At 35.7% G+C, this 24503-nt stretch overlaps 2 protein-coding genes and 1 long non-coding RNA gene across 5 annotated transcripts in view; 1 reads left to right on the plus strand and 2 right to left on the minus strand.

Moving 5' to 3' along the window:
• LOC136034757 (lysosome membrane protein 2-like) overlaps window positions 1-8888 on the plus strand; it is a 59435-nt gene extending 50547 nt beyond the window's left edge. For all 3 annotated transcript variants that reach the window (XM_065716140.1, XM_065716143.1, XM_065716141.1), the window contains 3 exons: window positions 1599-1878; window positions 7263-7424; window positions 8651-8888. In XM_065716140.1, coding sequence (XP_065572212.1) covers window positions 1599-1878; window positions 7263-7424; window positions 8651-8815 — 607 coding nt within the window. In that variant the 3' untranslated portion in view covers window positions 8816-8888. The remainder of the gene's footprint in view (window positions 1-1598; window positions 1879-7262; window positions 7425-8650) is intronic.
• Window positions 8889-13114: 4226 nt separating this feature from the next.
• LOC136034751 (uncharacterized) lies at window positions 13115-17331 on the minus strand. Its single transcript, XR_010619240.1, has 3 exons — window positions 17320-17331; window positions 15890-16010; window positions 13115-14647 (listed from the first exon to the last, which is right to left on the minus strand). It is a non-coding gene; the product is annotated as an uncharacterized LOC136034751 (long non-coding RNA).
• A 645-nt stretch (window positions 17332-17976) lies between these two features.
• On the minus strand, window positions 17977-24503 carry LOC136034285 (protein patched homolog 1-like). Its single transcript, XM_065715425.1, has 5 exons — window positions 23980-24503; window positions 23005-23424; window positions 21153-21295; window positions 19409-19508; window positions 17977-17997 (listed from the first exon to the last, which is right to left on the minus strand). The coding sequence occupies exons 1-5, from the start codon at window positions 24034-24036 to the stop codon at window positions 17977-17979; spliced, it is 741 nt and encodes a 246-aa protein (XP_065571497.1). The 5' UTR covers window positions 24037-24503.

The following is a 24503-nucleotide window of genomic DNA, read 5'->3' on the forward strand; positions in this document are numbered from 1 at the left end:
TTCTTTAACTTTCATTCCATGGACCATGGAACTTGTAATAGTCATTTTCCCCCTGTATTAATTCACTCAAATGTATATTTTTTTTTTTGTAAGTTCTACATTTCAATGCCCTCAACAAAGCTAAACTCAATATTCTTCTCAATAATTTTGAATCAATTTCATATCCCCATTTCTAAACAGTCATGGACCACGGTAATATCAAGTAACAGTCAGTTTTTTCAGTGTGCGAATTTAAATATTGCATTTGTATAGTAATTCAATAGTCTTTTTATTTTTTGACTTCAGTAATTATTATTCCGTTTTTTTTAGATACATCATTGTCACACAGCACCATAAAAGACACTGACATCTGAAACAGGTTCTGCGGCTCTAAAAGGGCCCTGCCTTTGAGCCCTAAATCACCATTTATAGAATTATTAAACCTTTCAGTTTAGAGAGTCATATCATAAACCAATCATGGCCAAGGACTTCAGCTTACAGGATAAGCTAAGTTCTAACAAATTTCTAGTTCGAAATCTATATACAAGTTTAATTCATTCGGCTCCTTGGAAGGCTTTACATCCTTCTAGCTCATTCTTATAATTAATATAATAATTGGAATAATACAACAGTAATGAGCTCTTGGCTTTCTAGTTTCAAACATTTTTTCTCAGTAATTCTAATTCTACAGCTTTTTCAAGTGGCTCCTAAATAAAATGAATAGATTGTCAGTGATGTCGAGGAATGGGCCAATGGGCTCCCTCTCTATTTTACCCATTTTCTAATTTATTTTTTTTAGTGAGATCCTGCTTTTTTTTTTTTTTAATATCATAGTCTTGTTTTTCATTTCATGACAAGTATATGACTGCTCTCAAATGTGGTAGTCTCTCCTTAAAATTCGTGGAATAAATACTTCAAGAGGCTGTTTGAATTTTTGTCGCCAATCGGCAAGAAAGCCTGGGAAAGGAAATATATCGAAAAAAAAATCAAGGTCATTGTGTCTGAACCCCTCCTCCCGTCGATTCTTCGGAACGGCAGCTCTAAAAACACTGTTTTGCAATATTCTATAAAGCCTTGGCGAAGTAATCGGCAAAAGCAACGTCTTTAGAATACCTGAAGTCTGATTTGTTTCTGTGACGTGATACTATTATGCCTCATAGTCAAAGTTCTTTCTATAGAATCAAGTCTGCCCAATTTATCGTCTTATTTTATTCCCCAGTTCTATCTGAGACATCCTCATTGTCTGACCATGATCATTAAAATAACTGTGGTAAAGAGTAATATATATCTTCAGGGTCAAACACTAAACGACCACATTTACGTAGCATCCTATTTCGCGTCAGTGAGTATTTCGGCCTCTTTGTCGCATTCATATTGGATAGATACAGGGAGGTATTTAGTTATATATTGTAGTGAGTTGCTTAAAATTAGTAAATGATTGTTAAGTTAATCTACATTTTCCTCAAAATAATACCACCAAATTATCATCTGAATTGACAGATGTGACACCATATAATAAAAGTAAACCTTAAAACATAACAAATATGCGTACAATTAAAAACTCTTGCATTTTAAAAGTATTCTAGAATGTTTTGATAACAGTCGTTATATCACTGTAGGTCCCTCTTTCTGAGATACGAGCGAGATACGGTCCACTATGGCATTACTACCCACAGATATACTGTCCCTTACGAAGCTGTAGCGGGTCCAAGCGATAATCCTGGGTCAGAATGTTTTTGTCCGAACCGGTTTGAACTGGAAGAGTGTGATATACGCACAGCCATTATGCCAAAAGATAGATGTCAGCCTGGATCACCAGTGATAATGTCAACTCCTCATTTTTACCTTACAAACTGGGAGGAATTATTTAATGACTTTGATGGACTATCACCAGAGAAGGTAAGATTCGATTGTTTAGTGTAGGGATTTTGTCTTTAATGTCACAAAAGAACTGATGTAAACTTCTTTTCTATGAAAGATTTAAAGGTTTTATCAGGCATTGAATATATGGTTTCAGGCTGGCTGTGTGACTCGCTATGGGCGAAGAAACTTTACTTAATGTTTTAAGTTTTGGAAGATTACCTTTGGGCTGAATAATTATCTATGAGCTTTTCTTTGTCGAGGCCAGTTTACAATTTTACAAAAATGGGTAACATCATGCAAGATGTTTAGTTCGATGTACAGTTCGTAGGTAAATTTTGAATCTCTGAAACATTGCTCTTTTCTTTGCCATCATTAAGGGTTTGCTATTCGCAGTTCCGGTTTAATTTGCTCTAAGCAGTTTGTTATCTCTACACTCTTGCTTTCACCGAATTTTATTTACAATTTCAAGCAATTTCGTTTTCCTTCTGAAGAGATTTTGTATTAATCCCACAACTGAATTTGATTTGCAAAGTTGTTTAAGAAACTTGTTACCGTAAAAACTTGTTACCGTTATGCAAATATTACCGTTCTATAAACTTGGTACCGTTATAAGTGGGACGGTCCACTTATAACGGACTTTGATTTACTAGATACGCTTTGTCATGGTAATAGTGCAATCACTGCAAACTGCGCTGTTTGATGTTTCAATTCAGTCGCTGCTGATTTCTTTGATAAAGATGCATGATTTTTGTACTTTCTTTGTTCTTAAGTATTATATACAGTATTACCTGGCATGTCAAACTACTTAACAATATCATTTTTTTTTTCGTATTTGCGAGCACTATACTTGTAGTGAGCACTTTTGAGAAAAACACGATTACAGATTTGAAAGATACCTTTCAAACACTCAATAGTCGAGTAAATAGAATTATATCAGCTAATTTGTTTTGGTCAGTAATGGCAGTGATAAATAAGCAGGGTAGGATAATTTGGCTCTCAGGAAAAGTGCTGGTATATCAACTAAGATAAAACTGAATTTTCTGTTGCAAAGCAAAATTGTCGTACAGATTAGCCATATAGACCATAAGAAAGGATGGAAAAGTAAAAAATTAAAAGATCGAAACTGGGAGTAACAACTCAGATATCGGTTTGTTGCCCGTGTACTCTCCCGTTATTATTAGGATTTGGACAATAATTGACTTACTTACTTAGACTTAGGTCCTCCCACGCCTGAGGGTGCATAAGGCAGCAACAGTGGTTCGCCACGACGACCTGTCCTGAGCCTTCGACCAAAGCTCCTCCATCGAAGACCTCGCCAGCTTCGCCTCCTTCTCTAACATCCTGCCAACTGTCATTTTGGGTCTCCCTGACTTGCAGAGGCCGGGGGGTATCCAACACCATATGTCATGAGGTAGCCTTCCATCACCCATTCGCACCATGTGCCCCCAATACATCCATCGTCGCTTTCTAATGGTATCAAGGATGGGGGTATGATTTGTTATGGTATAAATCTCATCATTTCTTATTCTCTCAGTCCAATGTATATTCAAAATATATCTGAAGCAGTTATTATCGAATGCCCATAGTCGTTTTCCTAGTTGCGCAATGATACTCCCAAGTTTCACAACCATATGTAAGGACGGAGAGGACATTGCTATTATAAATTCTGAGTTTTAGCTTCTGGGAATATTTACTATTTCTCCAAACATTTCTGAGACAATTGAAGGCAGAGCCAGCCAATGCTATTCGGCACAAAATTTCTCTTTCAGGATTGGCATCTTGCGTAAGAATGCTGCCTAGATATTAGAACTCACTCACTACTTCAATTTCCTCATTGTTGACCAAAAGTCCCTCAGCTAAGTCAGGAATGACTGCATTTGACATTGATTTAGTCTTGTTAGCGTTTATGGAGAGTCCAACAGCATTTGCCACATGCTCAAGTTCATTTATATTGTGTTGTATATCTTCTGATTCGTGAGCGAAGAGTGCAATATCGTCCGCAAAAACACCATCATGGAGGGTTCTTAGTGGGTTTAATTGTAGACCCTCACTGAAGCTACATCCACGAAGCACAAAATCTATGACTATGGCAAATAACAGTGGCGATAGAATGCAGCCCTGCCTTACACCCGACTGAACGGTAAACCAGTCCGTTAGGCCACCCTCGGTTTGTACTGCACACTTAATATCGAGGTAAAGCGCTTTAATTATATTTACAATTTTAATCGGGATCCCGTACTGTATTAAGATTTTCCACATGGTCTCGCGGTGTATCGAGTCGAAGGCCTTGAGAAAGTCAATAAATACTACGAGTAATTGAACCTGCCATTCGTTAGATTATTCGAGCAGGATTCTCAGGCTAAATATTAGGTCACAACACGATCTGTTTTGGCGGAATCCATGTTGTTCATTCTCTCAGAACTTTCTCCACTTTACTTTGAATTCTATTGAGAATAATTTGGCACAAAACCTTGCTGCCTACTGATTGTAAAGCGATGCCTCTCCAATTGTCACATTTAGTCTTTTGTCCTTTTTTGAAGAGTTTTATAATTACTGCCTTTGACCATTCACTCGGGACTTTTTCATCTTCCCAAATACGTGACAAAAGTTCAAACATGGGCACTGCTAGGGCGTTTCTACCACATTTCAACAGTTCTGGGGGTATGCCATCGTTACCGGCTGCCTTTCCGTTTTTCAAAGTCATTAGAGCATCTTTTACTTCACTCAGCAAGAGAGGTCCGGAATATATTCCAAGATCAAACAGTGTTTCTTCAGGGATATTTAAAAAGGTCGTGGGAGGCACCTGATTTAATACCTCGGTGAAATGTTCCATCCAACGTCGGTTTATGTCATCCGTCTGGGTTAATAAGATGCCTTCTTTGTTTTCAACTTGAGTTGAAGAAGCCTTCGAAATACCCGCAAGCTCCTTCGTTATAGCGTACACAGTACAACTATCTCCTCGCCTGGCGGCTACTTCAGCCTGATCAGCCATAGTTTCGAGGAACACCCTATTATCATTCCTTGTCCGTGTTTTGACTTGTTTATTGAGACGCTTATACTGCGCTTTTAAATCATCAAGATATTCTCTAGTGCATGTCCTATTATGCTCATGTCTATCTACGAGAATTTTGGCTTCTGCCCTTTGATCAATGATATCCCAGGTACTTTCAGATATCCACTGCTCTTTCTTCTTCCTGCTCTATCCCACAACTTCTTGTGCCACTTCTTTCAGGGACTCGACGATCTTTTCCCATTGATTATCAATTGACAACTCGTCCCTTAGCATGGAAAATTTATTTGACAAAGTAGATGTATACTTTTGTAATACATAAGGGTCCTGCAGCTTTCTTACATTAAACCTTTTTACTGACCGCTGGGGCTTTATGACAGTTTTCAGTTTCAGCTTAAACTTAGCAACAACATGTTGATGGTCGGAATAGCAGTCGGCACCTCGAAAGGTCCTAACATCCTCTAAACAACGTCGCCTGTGCTTGGCAATTAAAATATGGTCTATTTCATTTCTTGTTACACCATCAGGCGAGTTCCAAGTATATTTATGTATTTGTTTATGAGGGAACCATGATGCGCCGACGATAAGTTCATGAGTCGCACAAAAGTCAATTAAACGTACGCCATTATCATTGATTTCCCCCAGTCCATGCCTACCAAGGATAGCTGGGGCATAGGAGGCATCACTTCCAACTTTAGCGTTAAAGTCCCCACACAAAGTCACAATATCATGCCGATGCGCTTTAGCAACAACATTTGACAACACGCGATAAAAATCATCCTTTGTCTGATCAACGGTATCATTGGTTGGGGCATACACAACAATAACTGTCAATTTGGCCTGAGAAGTGACAAAGCGAGCCCGAAGGATTCGCTCGTTAATAGGTTCCCAGTCCACTAGGCATTTTTTGGCCCGACTACTTAATGCCATTCCAACACCTGCCTCTTTTCTAGTTTCAAGTCCAGAATACAAAATATGGTATGTTTCACTATTCAAAGTACCAAAACCGGTAAGTCTGGTCTCAGAGAGTCCAGCAATGTCAATACGGAACTTATCAAGGGTCCTCATAACACTGCTGAGTTTTCCTGGCTGTGTTTCCTGATTAACTGTTCTAACATTCCAGTATCCAATACGAAAACACTCGGTCGTTTTCAAGAATCCTGTCCGGGGGCGTGCGTTAGTCATCATCAAAGAAGAAGTCAATCCGAGGCTATCTATTGCTGTTTCTTGAGTAATCAGTTTTACGGTGGTGGGTTACTAGCCCTCCGACCAACCCTCCTCCTTCTTCCAGGCTTGGGACTGGCTGTTGATACTCAACTGCAACAAAAGTTGCGTGTTGCTATAACAACATTAGTCATTCGCAGAACGGGGCAAGTTTTGTCTGAATGACTAATTCATTTTGAGCCAAGTTTGATCAATACAGATTTCCCAATTAAGAACTTTATTAAATATAGGTATGGTGTTAAGTAGAGAGCTAAAAAATCGATATACTCAGTTGTTCCTTGATAGTCTTTCCTTAAGGTCGTTCGATACCTTAAAGAATCCCCCTATATCGTCCATTACAAGCTTTACTAAATTGTATGGCCAAACTATTAAGAATTAGTTGGGTGGTCTTGTCGTAACTTGTATTGCTAAGATAAGAGATCCAAATAAACGACAGAAAACTAAAAGCCGACACTTACTTTCCCAGAACTCTTAGAAAAATCATTTAACTTCTCCAGTTTTGTGCTAGAGATAGAGATATTCAGATTTAATAAAACTTACACCGTTAAAAAGCATAAATTTTGTTTGTTTGATTGAACACAGCACAATTTTTTTTTTTATAATTCCAGAAAGGGCAGTCCCTAAAAATATTCTGCTTGGAAAACATTAAAAATCAGCTCAAAAGAAGTCTCATTGAATAGTTTAACAGCTTGTGAAGTTTCCTGTTGTGCTAACTGCCTTGATTGAAGATCTTTGCGGACAGAAGGTGTCTATTATTTATGCTGCATGCACATTGATTAGACAGCTTTTCGCTTAGCAATTGGTCAGAGATTATAGGTATCCTTGGTTTTAAAATTAGCCTCTCCTTAGCTTTTACAAATGTTGAAGATCCTTTATCAACTTATACCAAAACTGCTTCGGGGGCTCCCTGTGGTGCTGAGAAATTTTATGCTAATGATCCCTTTGTCTTTGAGACTGTCAGCCGACTTGAAAACTGTAAAATGACATTTTTGGTATAGAGCGTTGTTCATGGGGATTCAAGGGGAATGGAAAATATTCCATTTCTTATGGAATTTACCAATTCACATGGAAAACGACTGGAGAACTATAGAAATGGTTATCGCACAGCCAAATTTTGAAGGGTTGCGTGGAGTGCAGAGGACATGTAGTTACTCAAGCCATACTATTATGATTTAATTACTTTCAGAGCCTACATGAAACCTACATGGATCTAGACCCCGTCGTATCCGTTCCACTAAGCGCAAGAAAAAGACTCCAGGCGAATATAAAAATTCGACCAGCCTACCCATTGCCATCCTTTGCCAATTTAGCTAAAGAATACGTTTTCCCACTTATGTGGATTGAACAGGTATGATATATTTTATATATCAGGTCTGATATTTATTTTTAGAGTAAGATTGTTTCTTGTAAACCCAAACGCATAAAATAATCCCATTTTCCAGATAAGACATAATGTATTTCGAAAAAACCCCGTTAGAAAGAAGATAGAGATGATATCGTTTTTGATTTTCTTTGGTTATTTTAAGCATGCAATTTCGATACCCCGTGTCAAGCTTTCTATTTTCCGAAACTTCTTTCTAAATTTGGGTTCCTGAAAACGGGAATTTAAATATTTTTTTTTATTTCCTTACGGTTAAGGCAACAAAGAATAACAATTTCAAGAAAAAATAATGGCTAAATTAATTAAAACCAATTATTATACGACTTGAATTGGAAAGCCACTTTTTTTTAACTTTGAACATATCTAATAGTAAAAAATCATGCAAAATTTGAAGTCCAAAGTAAAGTTCAGGGTGAAATAACTTTATTTTTTAAAATTCGAACCGATTGAGTCTAATAATGGATATTGAGGATGTTTGTTGCTTCTTAATGGTTTATTTATACATTGCGGAAATCCAACCGGATCTTTTCGAAGGATGGCCCAGAAAACGCTACGTTTTAAGGCAAAGTTTTCAAACAAATACATTAGCGTGACCCTCCTCCGAAAGCTGTTGAGCAATAGAGAGCTAAATGACACCATTTATCTTTCTTTTTTTATAGCCTGGGTGAACAGTATCATAAAAGCTGGGGTAGCCTTGAACCAATGTTATAAGATCATAAAGTTTTTTTTTTTATCCATAGTCACGATTTTATTAAATTAAAAACCTCGCCAAGAATCCGTCCTGATTTGACCAAATCGTTGCGGAAAGCTATAGAGTTTTTCAAAGCACGAAAACGGACGGAATCTTCGCAAGGATTACTAAAGCCGGACGGATTTCTGTAATTTGTAAATGCACCTCTCAATAATGGATATTGAGGATGTTTGTTGCTTTATATATCAGGTTTTTGTTTCTGGTTGCGTGTTTAGAATTACCCGTATTAAACTGTCAGCGTGATCTGTTGTCAAGGTTGGGTTGTATATGGGCAAAGTTGTAACTGAACAAAAATCCAATTTTTCTTTGGGATTAAATGTCGAATACTTTTTCTCATAGGTGAACCAATTTAATTCTTCATGTATGTTTTCTTTTTTTTTCAAGTGAATAGTTTCCTAGCTTGTTACTTGCTTTCACTCTTAATCACTTTCCTTTTTTGTAGGGCGCGGACTTCACTGAAGCAGTAGCTGATCGTTTGAAATCCAAAGTATATAAATCAAAAGATATGCTTTCAAATATCCCTTGGGTAGGGATTGGGTTCGGGATCGCCTGTATATTTGGCAGCATCGTGTACTTTTTGCGCATGTACAGTATAAGAGAATCCTAAGTTCGTATATTTTCCTCATAACTTTCTTATATTTATTTAGGAATAAATAAACTTATATTTATTTAGGAATAAATTATAGGAATAATTTCTTAGCTTACTCAAAATGAAATAAGGTACAAAACATAGTTAGCTTATTCTTTGAAATAAAGGAAGGAGAAAAAAGAAGAAAAAACAAATCTAACGAATTGACGTTGTAAGTCGTTAAGGTTTCATAATAAACCTAACGACTTAGGAGAATTATAGGTTTTCTTCATGTTGTATAAGGGATTAGAATAAGCCATCAGATTCATAATTTTGTATCTTTTACCAGAAGTGAGAGACCGTGATCTTTCTTTTGTGAAAACACAAAATTCCACATTTTTGCAGATGGGAGCTTGAAACCTCAATAGTAGGTTTCTCTATATGCTTAATGTGATTCTGCGGATTTTCAATGGGATTCCTTGACGTTTTCTCACTCTGCGTAGGTCTCGTCTTTCTAAGATTCACTAGTTGGACAAATTTATTATTATCGGTGATTTTAAGTGACATTTCATTGCATGCTTCTATTTTGTCTGACATTTTGATGATCGGCTAAGGATTCTGCCGAAAACTTTGAAGTCACATACATCAAACCAGCCACAAATCAAACCTTAACCACGTAGTCTGTTCCAACAGATCTTCAAGTATCCCTCTTCTACGTCGTTACTGACCTCCAACTGTCATACTACCCTCCAATATTACCGTCTATTTCTTGTCCTTCCGTTCAGTCTGTTCCTTCTTCACGACCGCGTCAGCCCCAGGCTCAGTTTTACAGAGACTGGAAAATAATCCAATGTGACTTATTTGCAACTGCTATGGATTCTGTCCTATAAAAGATTCATGCTCCGTTCCAGCTATTTATGAGAAACACGCACGTTGATATAAATAAAACGCACGTGTTTCTTGACATCTATCTTGCACAGATCGATCAAGCCCGGAGATTTCCAGAAAAGCCACTGTACCTCTCAAATTTATCGACTGGGATGTCACAAAGCCTTTGTTAAGTAATCCGGTCCTTGTTGAAGCTTGTGAAAATCAGAATTTCAATACCATCTACGGCTACAGTGTGAGCGCCCTCGTTCTGGTTGGGTTTCAGATATTCGTCTTTCTACAAAACGGAAATTTGCAAAAGAATTACCCATACACCTGAGCGTGATAGTTGAAGAGACTTCTCAGCAAGCTTGTCAATGCCAAATTTCTTTCTGGAGAAAAGTCTCAAAAGATCTTCCCAGTGCTCACCTATATTATTCCTGATTCCAAGCGGAATTCGTACATTTCTGCTGAATTCTCTCCGTCAAATGCCTTCCTTCAGTCTGAATATGAAGGGAAGCAAGGTGCCGTTTCTTCCCCTTCGCTCTTCAACAGTGGAGTTCTCAAAGCGCAGTCCAAGCTCCCTCGTCTTCCATCCTCGCCAGGTCTCAATTTGTCTCTCGTCTTTTATACAGACTACATTTTGAACTTTTCGCACTATCCAGCGCATTAGCAACGGTTTTCTACAATGAGTGTGCAAAACTCGGTCTTGGTTTCAATGCTGAAAAGTCGTAAGTTCCATTCTTCAACTGAAAATGCGCACCATCAGCAGATGTTCGTCCCGGGAACAGTAGGATCAAGCCAGTTGATCAGATTACTTACCTTGGTCTCCCCTTTGATTCCTCAATAAAGCACACACAACAACTCCTTTTAGCTCACATCGAACGCCGAGTATGGCTATCGTAAGCTTCTTTTGCGACAGATAAGTTATGTTTCTATCGCCATCTTCTTTCGAAACTTTTTAACTCAGTTCCTATACCACACTATTTACTGAAACAGACAAGTCAGAAATTTATTCGGTTTTCTTTCGTTTCGCAAAATATCTTTTACATTTCCTTCCATGGACTGGCAACTCTTATCTTGTCAGAAAATTCAGCTTAGCTAAAACCCTGTTTCAATCTTCACATTTATTTTTGAGAAAACATGTTGATGAAAATGACTTAACATCGATGACGATATCTTGATGAAGAAATAATCTTTATAAAGGTGACGACGCAACATGTATCAATTCCTAGCAAGAAAAACCGTAGTACACCAGAGGATAACATGATTCAAGAAGAGGCCGTTTATTCAATAGACGGTGGCGTGCAAAGCATGTCTTTGGTCGGAAGTGTTGTAGTAATATGCGGAAATGGCCAATAGAGTCCTGTCCCAGTGTTTCAAAAATGACCCTAAGACTGCGGGTTCCATTCACAGCCATGTGTGATTGCGGATCGGCCTTTCCAAACTACTTACTCTCAAAACAAAGTAGACGCGTTGAATAGCATCTGAGTTGCACAGAACACGTGTATATTATATAAATCTGATATAATCTAAGATAGAAATGACTTTTAATCATTAATAAATAGATCGTGAACCATCGAATAAATTTGAAAGGGATCACTATGCAAGACATTCTCAAAAGTTTGAGAACAACTGCATTAAAGCTAAACATAGGCCTACTTGGCACACACTTATATAATAAGTTGCATTTTTTTTTGAATCGCTGCTGAATAACTTTGACAGAAGACGGAGAAATAGTCAGTCGATCTAATTTAATTTTCAATAATAGAATACGTGAGTAAATAATGACAGAATCCTACTGTACACAGGATCATTCTGCTCATTTAAAATTTTAATGCCGCTCTTTACTTTCATTTGAAAAGAAACTTGTTTCTTATTTCTTTAATCTTTTTACCTATATTCTTAGCTAAAAGGTAGAAACATAGATGTATGTATGTATGTATATATACATATACATATATTGTATATATAAAAGAAAACTTCATTTTAAAACCGACATTAATTATACACACTAATATCTCACAAAATCAAAATAGCACAAATCTATACATGCATATATTAACATTTATACGAGTAACACCCGTTTAATTATACATATACAAAAATACTTCTATATTAAAAATTTAAATACAATGCTCAAAACAACTTTGAGATAGCGTCATTTTTTAAATACCTAGATTATTGTTACGAACCCAACAGTCTTATTTCTGTTTGACTCTCCTTTAGTTATTGAGAGTGACGTTACTTTAATAGATCGCTTTCTCTTTATTAGGCAAATTTTATAGTTTTGACAATTTCAGAATTAAAGTACGAATTCATACATCAGAGAAAGATACTTCTAAAACAATTAACTGAAATAAGTAGAAACCAATAAATAAATTCTTCAGTTATTAACTTGTTATAATCGAGCAGCTCTGTATAATAAAAGTGAGTAATATGTAAATGTTTTGCTCCGATCTATCAAGTAAAAGAAAAGTGATAAGTAAGAAACAAGGATAAAATCATATGCGATAGACATTAGGTTTAAGATTAAATACCCTTTTATTTGCTTAGAATTACTATTAGTCTATGTTTTATTTATACCAAGCAGAGTTTCTTATTTCAATTTTTAAATGCTATTGCTAGTAAATAGATGGTAACATTTTTGGGATAAAAAGCCCGTGTTTTAAAGAAGTTGGAAGTTAAATTTTAAAAGTGAAATAGATCTAAATATGAAACAGAATATAGAGTAGAAAGTCCATTTTAGTCGCAAGAAATGAATCAGATCAAGAAAGAAGAATTGGGTTAAATGATTTGTTGATTTAAAGTGAGCCATCTGTTTTATACACAACAGAAATAAATAAAGACATATTAAACGACTAAAAAATTTCAATTAAAAGAAATAAAAAAAAAATCAGAACGGCGATATTATCAAATTAACTATTTTCCTCTCTAAAAACTTGAATAATTTAGTCTACATATTTTAAAAACCAATCAATTTTTTGCATTAGCAAGTTTATAAAAAAGAGAATAAAAATGAAACACGTCATAAATCCAAAAATAATAAAACAGAAGGTAGAACTCCAGATCTCAAAAATAAATAAATTCACAATAATTTAATTGATCACAATCAAAATAGCATCAAATCATAACAAATTGGCAAGTTCTAGACACAACAGGAAATAGACATTTTTAAGTTTGTCACAACTTAAAACTTTCAGCTTGCAAATTTAGTTAAAACAGTAAAATACTTCTTAAAACACAGTCATAGAAACAAACATCAATTAGATCTGGTAATACTAAGACAAAAATCCTACAAGTTGTATTATCGAGATTTTTGAAGGGACATACAAAAATCACACCGTTCTCTCCTCTAAAAATGTTGGGTAAAGGATAACTATTGACAAAACTGGCCCACTTTCTCGGTCCATGGATCCAAAAAAAAAAAAAAAAAAAAAAAAAAAAAAAAAAAAAAAAAAAAAAAGATTGGGAAATCCTTAAAACCAAAAAAAAAGGAAGGATAGAAGGAAGATAAAAATGTAAGATTCGAAAACCAAATATTACTGAATAATAGAAAGCAAAATAATAGAACAATGGTAAAAACTACAACATTTCGTTTAGATTGGGTGCAAATGCAACTAAAGTTGCTTTCTTTTCCATCCAGGTCGTTCCCGGACGAGGGAATTCAGGTTTGAGCCTCTGAACCCTTGAAAGTAAAAAGTAACCATAAAAATTACCTATAATTCGTACTGCTTACGTATTGCAGAACAATGACGTTTTTATAGTTAGCCCCCCACCCCCTTTTGTGAAGACCAGGACTTTTTCAGACAAGCAATGGAGTAACCTGAAAAAAAAGAAATGTGGAAAGTGTGAGCGGAGTTTGTTTTTCTTTCGCGTGTGTTTCTATGTTAGATCATGTTCTGACCCCAGAGGAGAATGGATTTGGGTATTGGGTTTTAGGATGAAAATTTTTAAATTATTATCTAAAAATGACCAATAGAGTTAGTCATTTTGGGTTTTATTCATCATTTTTAGGGAATTTCCTAGCTAAAATAAAAAGGTAAGAGTTCATCAAAGGCTCAAATCAAGTGGGACGTTGTTTTGACTATAACACAAAATAGGCCTTTGCTAGAAAGTTTTTTTCCGTCTTGTGTCACCAGTATACGTCAAAACGAGTGCTCCCAACAAACTTGTATCTTTTAAATTATCCAGAAAAAAAGTCAACCTATTTCAAGATTATTTTCATTTCATTTAAAATATTTATCAGTTTCTTCCTCCAAGCAAGTAAAAAATATTATAATTCTCTTACAATACCATGAGTGGTTTAAAGTGATCAAACGAAATTTAAAAACGTACAAAGTCAATATGCACATCTAAGAAGGGTTCCCTTTCATACAGTTACTTCGAATACAACTTATAATGACACTTTTTAGTTTATACATTATATCTTATTGTGAATTAATCGTAATTTATCAAATGATCTACACTGAAAGGCTTCAAACTGACTTTTATCATGGTTACAACCGTGGCTACAACCTAGCAATGAGTCAGATGAAAGTCAACTTGGTTTGATTATAAACATGAGTAGCTTGGAAGCCAATCTAAACGAATCTAAGACAGTCTGGGACAGTCATCATAATGCTCGAAACTCTTTCAAGTTATATCTCTCCTATTACGAGCTCTAAATAAAGAAGAAAAAACAAAAAAGAAAAAAAAAATCACAAAGACTCCTATAAACAGAAGACTAGAGCTGAAGACAAACGACCAACAAAAGTCCGTCTCCAAAAAAAAGTACATCAAACCAAATTTATGAATCTGAGGTAGGTTTTGTACTATATACAATCAGGCAAAGGCAAAACCTTATTTTCTTTTTATCAGATGGTTCTACGGATTTCAGGCATCACTATCTACCACGTCTATACTGCACTGCATTGGAGCTACGAGAACGACGGGCTTCATCTTCACTGTCAGAGCGTCCACTTCCGCTTGAACTGTCCCGTCTGTTTCGCCGTACACGATGGTCTAAAAAGGAGATTGAGATCAATAAATAATTAGTCCTAATCTTAATCATGTAACCATTCACAGAACTACTAATTAAGGCAGTGCAGAAGAATCGCACTTTTCAAAGTGTACTCATCAGATCAAAACTGTATGCCTGATTTGCATGTAGAAATACACAAAGAAAAGACTTTTTTGTTTTTATCACCTAAAATCTGGACACTTCATAGATTTAACTTCAAGGTATACATGAGTTTTCTTGTTCTTGGCCAGCTTTTTTGGTGGTCAGAAGATAAATAGGAAAGGAAATATAAGTTAAGCAAAATTATTTAAGGGCAGCGAATACTAGAACTTAGTTAAAAATCAACTAATTAATATGTCCCGCCTTTTTTTATGGAAGTCTTCAGTCTACTTTTAGACGACATATAGGACCTAGCACTTTTTGAAGTACCGTAGATTCTTAAATAACGAACGACTTGTTCTGTATACAAATCTCATACCTTTTCGAAAATTACAAGATTTCATAATGTACTCACGGAGGGGAAAGGGTATCCAGTCTGCCCATTGCGGCAGGCACATATATAAATTTTCATGTTCATAGAATCTAACTGAAGTAATAACAAAGGATATAGCGCTAATTCTTATACGTTTTTTCTCTGTTCAACAGAAGTTTAGTGTTTAGAGAAGACATTCAAAACATTCACCAGGAGGAAGAAATGGGGAAAGACAAATAGTTCTTTTTTAGATTGAAAAACAACAATAAAAATAAACATGTATATAAACAATAATGAACTTTGGTGTGGTATGGCTGTTAAGCTTACTAATGTGCGTTAAGTAGAAAACGATGACTTGCGTGGGTGTTGTCAACTTTCTTCCATAGGGGGGGGGGGAATAATCCAAAATATATCTTACATCTCCTATTTTGAAAGACAAATCGTTCGTCTTTTACACACACTTTACAAATTAGGTGCCCGTTTTTAATATGTAATTTACACATTTTTGTAACTGCCCTCATCTCCCCAAACACCTTTCACTATGGTCAGTGACTTGCGAACTCCTTGAATTACTTACAAAATAATGTTCTTCAGCTGGTTGTACAAAAATTATAAGACAACAGGATTTGCTCGAGACAAAAAATTCGGCAAGAATTCAGTGGAACTACTTTATAAGGATATTACCAGTGGCGGTGGGGTTGGGGGTTGGCACTGATTGGCACTGTGACCTAACACTGATTAAAATGAATCAAAGAGAAGAATAGGATCTTACCATAAGTAGGGGTATGAACTTCTACTTTGACTTTAGTTGTCGCCGTTACTTTGGTTGTCACGTGTGAAGAACGGGATATGACGGGGCTATCTGGAAGGCTGTCGGAGCTCGAATTTGTACACTGGAAAATGATATTTTGGATTAAGTGGAGTTAATTTATTGCAACTATCACATGATACAGGTAAGTAGTGAATAGGATGGTATAGATTTTTGATAATATTTGTGGTATAAACATTGCTGAACCATAAATTATTTTTTTTGTATCATAAATTTTATTGTACTGATTTCAATTCGTCAGTTATTCATATCTTCTTTTGTTTTCTTACTTTCTTTTTTATTCCTTTTATAATTAGTAAGTTTGTACTCAAATTTTGTAATAGAGATATGTAGATTCATGTACATCCAAACTACAATATTCTATGACGAATACTTTAAAATAGCATATGTTGCTAAAAATTAGAACAGGGAGAAAAGTAAGAATAGAGCCACTAGAAGGGGCACGAATCTGGTCGTGTGGGAGGGTTGGGGTGGGGGAGTAATGACCCCCACTCTAGGTTTTGAAAATAGTTTTTTTTGTATTTTCATTGAAAACAAAACACAAAAAACCCACTCCCTCCCAAGGAGCTTTTTTTGTGTGTGTGTGTGCATTCATTAAGAAAAAATAGTTTCCACCAACTGTTTGAAAAGGACGTTGCTGCAGATTTAAAAGAAAGGAAATCCGAAGAAAATTCTTCGGAGGAGTCTCCCCGCGAAAAATTCTCTCCGTCTTGATGCAAGCCACCTTTTTAAATTTCAAATTAGTTGACAAATTTCACCCAAAGAATCTCCCCAACCGCGGGAATTCGCCTCTATTTGGGAGTCAAGTCCATGAATCAAAAAACACGATATTACACTGAATCGATAAACATGAACAGAGATTTTTTAATCCTAGATTAAATACAGTTCTCCTATACATATATTAGAGAAAACTGAAAAGGAGAAAAAATGGCTCCTTTGTTTTTATCTTTTTTACCAAGACTGATTATTGTCTCGTTTTCTGACTTTTAACAGAAAAAAAAGAAACTAAAGAAAAAGTAAATAATATTAACTAACTTAGTTCTGGGAGGCAGCTACCATAATCGTTTGTTTTTCTATCAAGTGCAACAACAACAACAACAACAAATCCTGATAAAGAGAATATCAGTATAGACAATTACCCAGTTACCCAATAGACTTAACATTATCCAAGAACTACCCAATCACCATGCTTAAAACTTTTTAAAAGAACTAAGGGAATATGCACAAAAATTGGAATATTGGATCTCAATATGACCTTGGAAAAAATTCTCCTAGAATACAGTATACACCCTACCGCTGATGCAGATTCAACAAACAAATGGAGTAAATTAAGCTGTATTCCTGGGTATATATCAAAAGAAACGAATACTTACAACACTATCGCTGACAATTCTGTCAGTGACAGTGACATTTGTGTCACTGTGACATTGTGACATGTGTGTGACATTGTGACAGTGACATGTGTGTGACAGTGACATTTGTCACTGTCAAATAACTTAATTTTCTATTCCAAGTTACCTTATTAAGATGTATCACCCTTGATATCTTCGTAAATAATCAAACTTTATAGCGCACCTTTTATAGCCTTTTAACATTTATAGATTAGATGAATTTTAGCCGTCAATGTTGCCCTTTCTTCTTATTTTATTTTTAGCTTTTCAATAACACAGAAAATCGGTATCAATGCCGCGTTGTTAATAAATTCATATAGTTACCATTTTATCATAATCGATAACTTGAGATGCTAAGTGCGTTTATTAAAAATGGCTAGAATATTAACACTAAAAAAAACTACGGAGGTTTTGTTAAGTCGATGGTTCTAGAGACAGTGAAGTAGAAAAAATGGTTCCATAGTCCCCTGGCCCCTCAACGCGTATCCTAAGTGGCTAGTGTAAATCTTGTTATTTTGTTTATTCTTCAGCTTTTTTTTTATTACTCGAATTTGTGTTTGCAAATCCGATACAGGAGGAGGGAGGAATACGAAAGGGAACCTTGTCTTTAAAGCTCAGACTGAAGCGTCAGTCATAAACTTAATGAAAATCGAAAACATCCTACGAAGAAATTCATAAAACAACAAACATTCTGCTATACTGTATTCAAAAGTTGACTCCCCGCCCACAAAAAGACTGGACATACCCACCCTCTGGAGGTAAATGAAGTCAAAATATTCAAAAATTATGATGCTTCCAATGCAACCTAAACCAGAAGGCTTTTGTTTTAATATGCAAATATGTTAGCTGATGTTTTAAATTCATACGAAGCACAGTTGAAGGGACAAGATCTACTCGCATTAGAGTTGCTTGCCAAGACTAGTCTACCTACGACAAGGAGCTCACTACCAGGCGTACCAACAAGAGAACTTTACTCGACCCACTGTTGCCATGTTGAAGGACCTCCCAGAAGAGGTTTTCCCGAAGGAGTACTCTTAGTTACTTTGAAATAACGTGCAACAAATATCTAAAACCCAAAAGAAGGCAAATGGAGTAGCGGCCCATCCCTAGATGAAGGCATCGTGAAGCAAGACTTATAAATATAAAAAGAAATCAAAAAGAAAAGCAACACAAAAGATTCCACTCTTCTGGCATATATAAATCATCAGCATCATTAGTAACAATAGCTAAGATAATAATGACGATAATACTCAATGTCACAACAGTAGAAAATTCCCAACGGTAAAAACAGCAATAGCTGTAGTATTAAAAATGATACATATATGGAGCTACATTTCCTATTTGACTGCGTTTTCATATTTGAAAGCAAATAAAAACAGATGAGGGGGTATACATTTATACTACTATTCCGCTCTTGTTTATACGTTAAAAATTTAGTTTCTTAAAAATATATTCGAAATTGTTTAGCAGCCATCATTATAAAGTAAATAATATAGCATAGCACCAGGTGCGTCAACTGACAAAAATATAAAGAGGGGGGGGGGTATATTTTTCAAAATCCAGGGAGGTCAACTTTATCACTTATAATACCCCCAAAAAGGTATTTTGGAAATTCTGGGGAGGAGTTAGAAATGTGAGGGGGAATTCCCCTCAATTAACACCTAGCACAATGACACCAGATGGAATTGATTTCCAAAATCTGTGCTTATAAAATGCTCAAATCATAACCAAATTTTCAAAGTTCATGTGGCCAAGAGTGAACAAGTAAGAAACGATATTTTAAGCAAGCAAATTCAGAAACGGAATTAAAATCTAATGGCCAACAACATCATCATTACTTGATACTCAAATCGAAAGATCAATACTCAAAACTTGCTTATGAGACAAAATTAGCCTCCTAGCATCATCATTTAATGATGCAACAGATATCAGAAACATAAGAGACAAGAAAAGAAGATTATTCTAAATGAATTTCCATGAAAAAATTAAAACCATATGAAAAGGTCCTGGGAAAAATGTTTTTGTTCTGTAGCTTTGGCAAACTTTTTAAAGAAAAAAAAAATTTATTTACCTCTCCGGGGGGTCCCATAATTGACAGGATTACTGGAAGCAAAACCAATCCATTGAAAACACCCAACAATATCAACAGGCAAAGAATATAGAAGAAATACCTGTAAAAAAGAAATCATTTAAGATTTGATTTGCTCAGGATTAACGAAAATAAATTTAATTCGTTCTAATGTCACTTGAATGGGTATTGAAAAACAAAGTTTTACTGCACAATTTCAAACCTTTTAAAAAATAAGAAAAAAGAATAATGATATACTGATTTGAACTAAAACATTATATCAATTCATTCTTTATTCGAAAAGTAGATCTGGCTTCTTATTTTATAAAATATGAAGCGAAAATCTAGATTGGTAAACTATAAAATTTGTATTAGATTCTAAAATGCAAACAACTCATTGCAGCACATATTAACTATGGTCAATACCATTCGCTGATATTTCCTCCTCCTCCCCCCCACCTCTGGTCAAGAGCTTCAACATTTTTCTCAGCCATATTATCCCACTCCCCTTAAGTGTTGTCTTATAAAATCTCCCAATTCTATTCGAGGACGATTACCTTTTCGTTTGACCCCAACTGGAATACTAAAAAGTGTATCTTCAGTAGGCTATCATATTCTATATCCTGAGCATGTTTTAACCATGTCAACCTTTCATTCACTGACCTAGACAGTGGAATTAAACCACATTTTTTGTATTATTTATTGTTTGTCCAAAAACCATTCAAACAAGTAAAAATGACTATCCTCAGATAATTCATTCAGAGAACACATAGCATATTTTTCCCACCCTTCAAAGAGTCTACATTTCAGAACCACGCTCAACAACTACATTACCGTGGGTTCTAGCCTCCAAATCTTAGATTTAAGACTTATCTATTCTTCCAAACTTTTCCAACTATGGACAAACCTACAACTTCAGATTCTAATTTCTAATTTTTACATGTCCAATGCATCCATTTTCCTCACTAAGATTCCTAACTAAGTATAACTGTAACTCTACAGTTTTTACATTATCTTACATTATACAAGTTCATCGTTTAAGAACCTTGTTCCTATTGCTCCATAGGTGACATCAGAAAACTTTTGAATTGGGACCAAATCAAAGCACAATGCAAAGACATTTTTCTTCTTCTGATTTTGCGACTTCAAGCTGCAAATACACAAAACTGAACCCGCTAAACTACAATTAATGTCTTTCGATCTTGGATAGCAACAGGATTAAAAAAACTTTGAAGGATGAACCCAAGGATCCATCCAGGATTTTTCTTTTGAGGGGAAGGGTTACAATAAAAAAAAACTAAAAAACGCATCAAAAATTCGTTTATATACATTTTTGTTACGTTTTTATGAGTTGGATAAAAATTTCGAGGAGAGAGAGTTCAAACCCGACCCCACCCCCAGGGTACGTTGGATGAACCTATAAGAGAGAGAAAAGAGTCCTCCAAAAGGGTGTAACACTTAGACAAGCACTATTTTGGAACCAAGAAATTAAAAGTCAATTGACCAAAGGGTATGCTAACGTGTATTGCTAGTTGTCGCTTCTTTTTCACCCATAATTAATTGGCTGTACTTGAACCTTGTTGCATGTTGTGGCTAGAGAAAAGTTCCCCCACGTGCGCTTATCTGACCTTTACAGTCTAGTTCGACCGGGCACGCCTATTAGCGCTCTCTTGATGTTTTTAACAAGTTACAAAAATGATTTAAAAGAGTTATCTAGATTGAACTTGTCAAGCAAAAAGGAACTTACTTAACAATGAAGTCAAATTCAGAAAATGCCAACATAGCAATCCCAAGGATAGTAGAAACTGCACCATCTACAATCGGGGCCATCATATTCTTCACTGCTATACCAACTCGACGATTCCTATTGCCAATACTTGTGATGAAACCCTAAAATAAAATAATTAATAACTATATACAAAATATCCAAAAACGTAAACCAAAAACGTGATGAACTTTCTTGAAATTTATAACTCTATAGGACTGTCTAGCACAGTCTAACCAGCCCAATCTGATTGCCAGATTTATCTAACAGAACTTGAAATTTTAAGAGGGTAGTACAAAGTAGCTTTAACAGCAATTATTATACCCTTCCAGCAATAAAATTTCAACCAGCCCTGCAGCAACAAGGCCCCATGAAGTGTTATGGCGACTCTGACCAATAGATCACTCTTGCAGACCAACGCAAAAGATATTTTCTATCAGATCAGACTCACACCCCCAAAAGCGAAACAGAAGTCCTAACTGTTAATCCTAGTCAAATTAAACTAAGATAAAATAGGCCGTTTTTATGGATACAGAGGAAAAGAACGAAGCGCTTTCCTCACAGAGGTCCGATCAAGCAAGGACTTCTGAGACCATAACTGTAGCAGCTGAACAGGATTGGTAGAATAAATTCCAAAGCCCACCTATTAATTAGACTAAACAATATATTTTCAGCCCCCCTCCCCCCCTAGAGTTCAGATTAAGTAAAGTACAAACCATAAAGACAGAAATGAGCCTATTTCTTACTCCAACTGAGCCAAGTTCAGTTTGAATTCAATCTCCCTTTTCGTCTGACAAGCTTATGCAAAGAATATAGGAACTCTTCTTCTTTTTCCCTCATAGAGGCCCAACTAATCTTGGAACCAAAAACGACATAACCAGGATATTCAGTGATTCCCCACTAAGTTTGATTGAAAAAAAAAAAAAAAACACCTTTGGTAGATATAGAAATCACTTTCTCACAAGGATCAGATTGGTCCTACACCCCCCGAAAAGCACAACTAGGATCTCAGCTGTTACTTTTCGTCAAGTTCGATAGAGACTAACTAATATCTTCTGGAATATGTCTTGAAGACAAAAATTTAGAGGCCCTCTTTCCCAATAGAAGTCAGATCGTGTTCAGATGATGAAAAGACACTTACTTCCCATCAATTTGGTTGAAATCAGAGAACCCATTCTGGTAGATAGGCTAAATGCAAGAAATTTATCCCACCCCTCCCTGTTATTCAGAGGAGTATTATCATTTTAGACCCTGAAAAAAGCACAAGTAGGACACCAGTACTAACTTCCCACTAAGTTTTATTAATATTTGGCACCTCGTTCATGTAGATATTATGACGAGAAGAACACACACAAAGATCAGTTCAGGTTCGGATCCCCAAAAGGCAAAACTTGGACAATTAGCCTATCCTTATTATCCACCAAGTTTATATAAGATCTGATAGAGCCTTTTGTTATTTCAGAAACAGTTAACGAGTTCTGTTACATAAATTGAATTTCCAGATATGCCAGAATCCGAATTCGCTTAGAAATTGAAACAAAAAGTAGCTAAAAAAGGAAAATCGTGTTTGCAACGTAGGACAAAGACAGAAGGGTGTGTTTAACACACTTTTTCCTTCAAAGATGAGTGATTTTTCCTACAGATTCCCTCTAGTTGGTTTTTATCATCTAGGCAGGTTTTAAGGGGCAATTTTATGTTATAAGACCACAATTTTTCAGGACAAAACGAGCCTGAAACACCTTTAAAAGTTCATTTTTATTTTCCTGTACAATTATGAAAATGTAAGATACGATTTCTCTTGTCTGTTAAACTAAATAAATAAATTATAACTTACGATCAATATATGAGCAGCAAAATCCACGCCAAGTCCAACAGCAACAATCAATAAAACTGCGGGTATTGCACTGAGTTTTATACCCAAAAGTCCCATAAGTCCAACCAGTTCAATTATTATCACAAATAGCACGAAAACAACTACTAAAGCTGCCCACAGGTTAAACAACAAAATTGTCAGTATAGTCAATATGGCACCAAGTATACTACCCAACGCAAGTAAGAGGTAACGACGCAGGTTAATATATTGCTCCCAGAAAGTAAAGGGAATTCCGCGAGGGTAGTTGGGAAGTCCTTTCTCTTCGAATTTCTTGCATACTGCACGTGTTTCTTGGATAGTTTCTACCATGTCTTCTGTGCTAACTAAGTGTTTCAGGTAGAAGGGTAGCTGGGCATAAATAATCGGAGATAATTTTGGGATCTGAAATAAAAATTATATAGGTATACATCGGAGGAGGGGAATTCAAATAACCGAAAATTCAAGGACCTCTGTATAGCCTTAAAAATGTTAAACGTTAACTTCCTAGAGTTATTTTTTTTGTGAAGGTAAATAAAGGTAAAAAAAAAGTGACAGCATCAGGAGCATTGGCTCCACATACCTCATAGTTTCACAATAAAACCTTCTTTAGTTCCTTGACAGCCATGTGATTCTAAAACCTGATGTATTGCAGTTTCAATAGCAGTAAAAAACAAACAAAATTTATATAGAGATAGAGTAACCCCACCAAACAGGATATATATACTTGTGGGAATAACAAATTCAGTTTAATCTATGATGACCTATCATACTTCTCCACGCTTGAACATGAAAAATTTTATTTTAAATAATTCAAACTGTTTAGCTTTAAAACCTTACATTTCTTTTTTTATAAATGATCACTCTGATTTTTTCTTATCTGATATACACATTGAGCACATTGATTTTTATTTATGATAAATTTTGCTTTTAAATTGAGAGCTAATCAAATGCACTTACTCTGAGTTCTACATCTCTGGCATCGTGAATAAACTGTCTAGGTTCTGGCTTCAACATAGCCTGTGATTCACTGTAAGCTATGGCATCATTTCCGATCCAAGCACTTAAATAATTATAAAATGCTTTTGGATTTATTACACCCTCACTGTCAACCAAACGAACTTGCGTAACCAATGACTTATCAACTGGATAGTCCACATGACCAGTTTGAACCAACAATTTGTAAGCCAGGAAACCCTCATCAGAGGCGTTTTGGAACCATTGATCACGGGTGATACAGCCAGTTGTCCAATCGCGGTCAAATGATCTCTGGAGACCTGAGAGAAATCCTCTTATTACTTTCTCACAACTAAAACAATTAAACAGTTCAAAGGGTTATTTGACCAGCTCATCAAACAAACAATATAAGAAGTTTTATGGCTGATTTTGTCGCATCATCTCATTCCGGTGAAAAAATGTAAAGAACGGGGCAGCATTTGCTTGGTTATGAGCTGGAGTACCAACATATGGTACGTCAGTTAATT

Source organism: Artemia franciscana, chromosome 13 (assembly GCF_032884065.1).
Source record: "Artemia franciscana chromosome 13, ASM3288406v1, whole genome shotgun sequence".
In the NCBI taxonomy this organism is placed as follows: Eukaryota; Metazoa; Arthropoda; class Branchiopoda; order Anostraca; family Artemiidae; genus Artemia; species Artemia franciscana.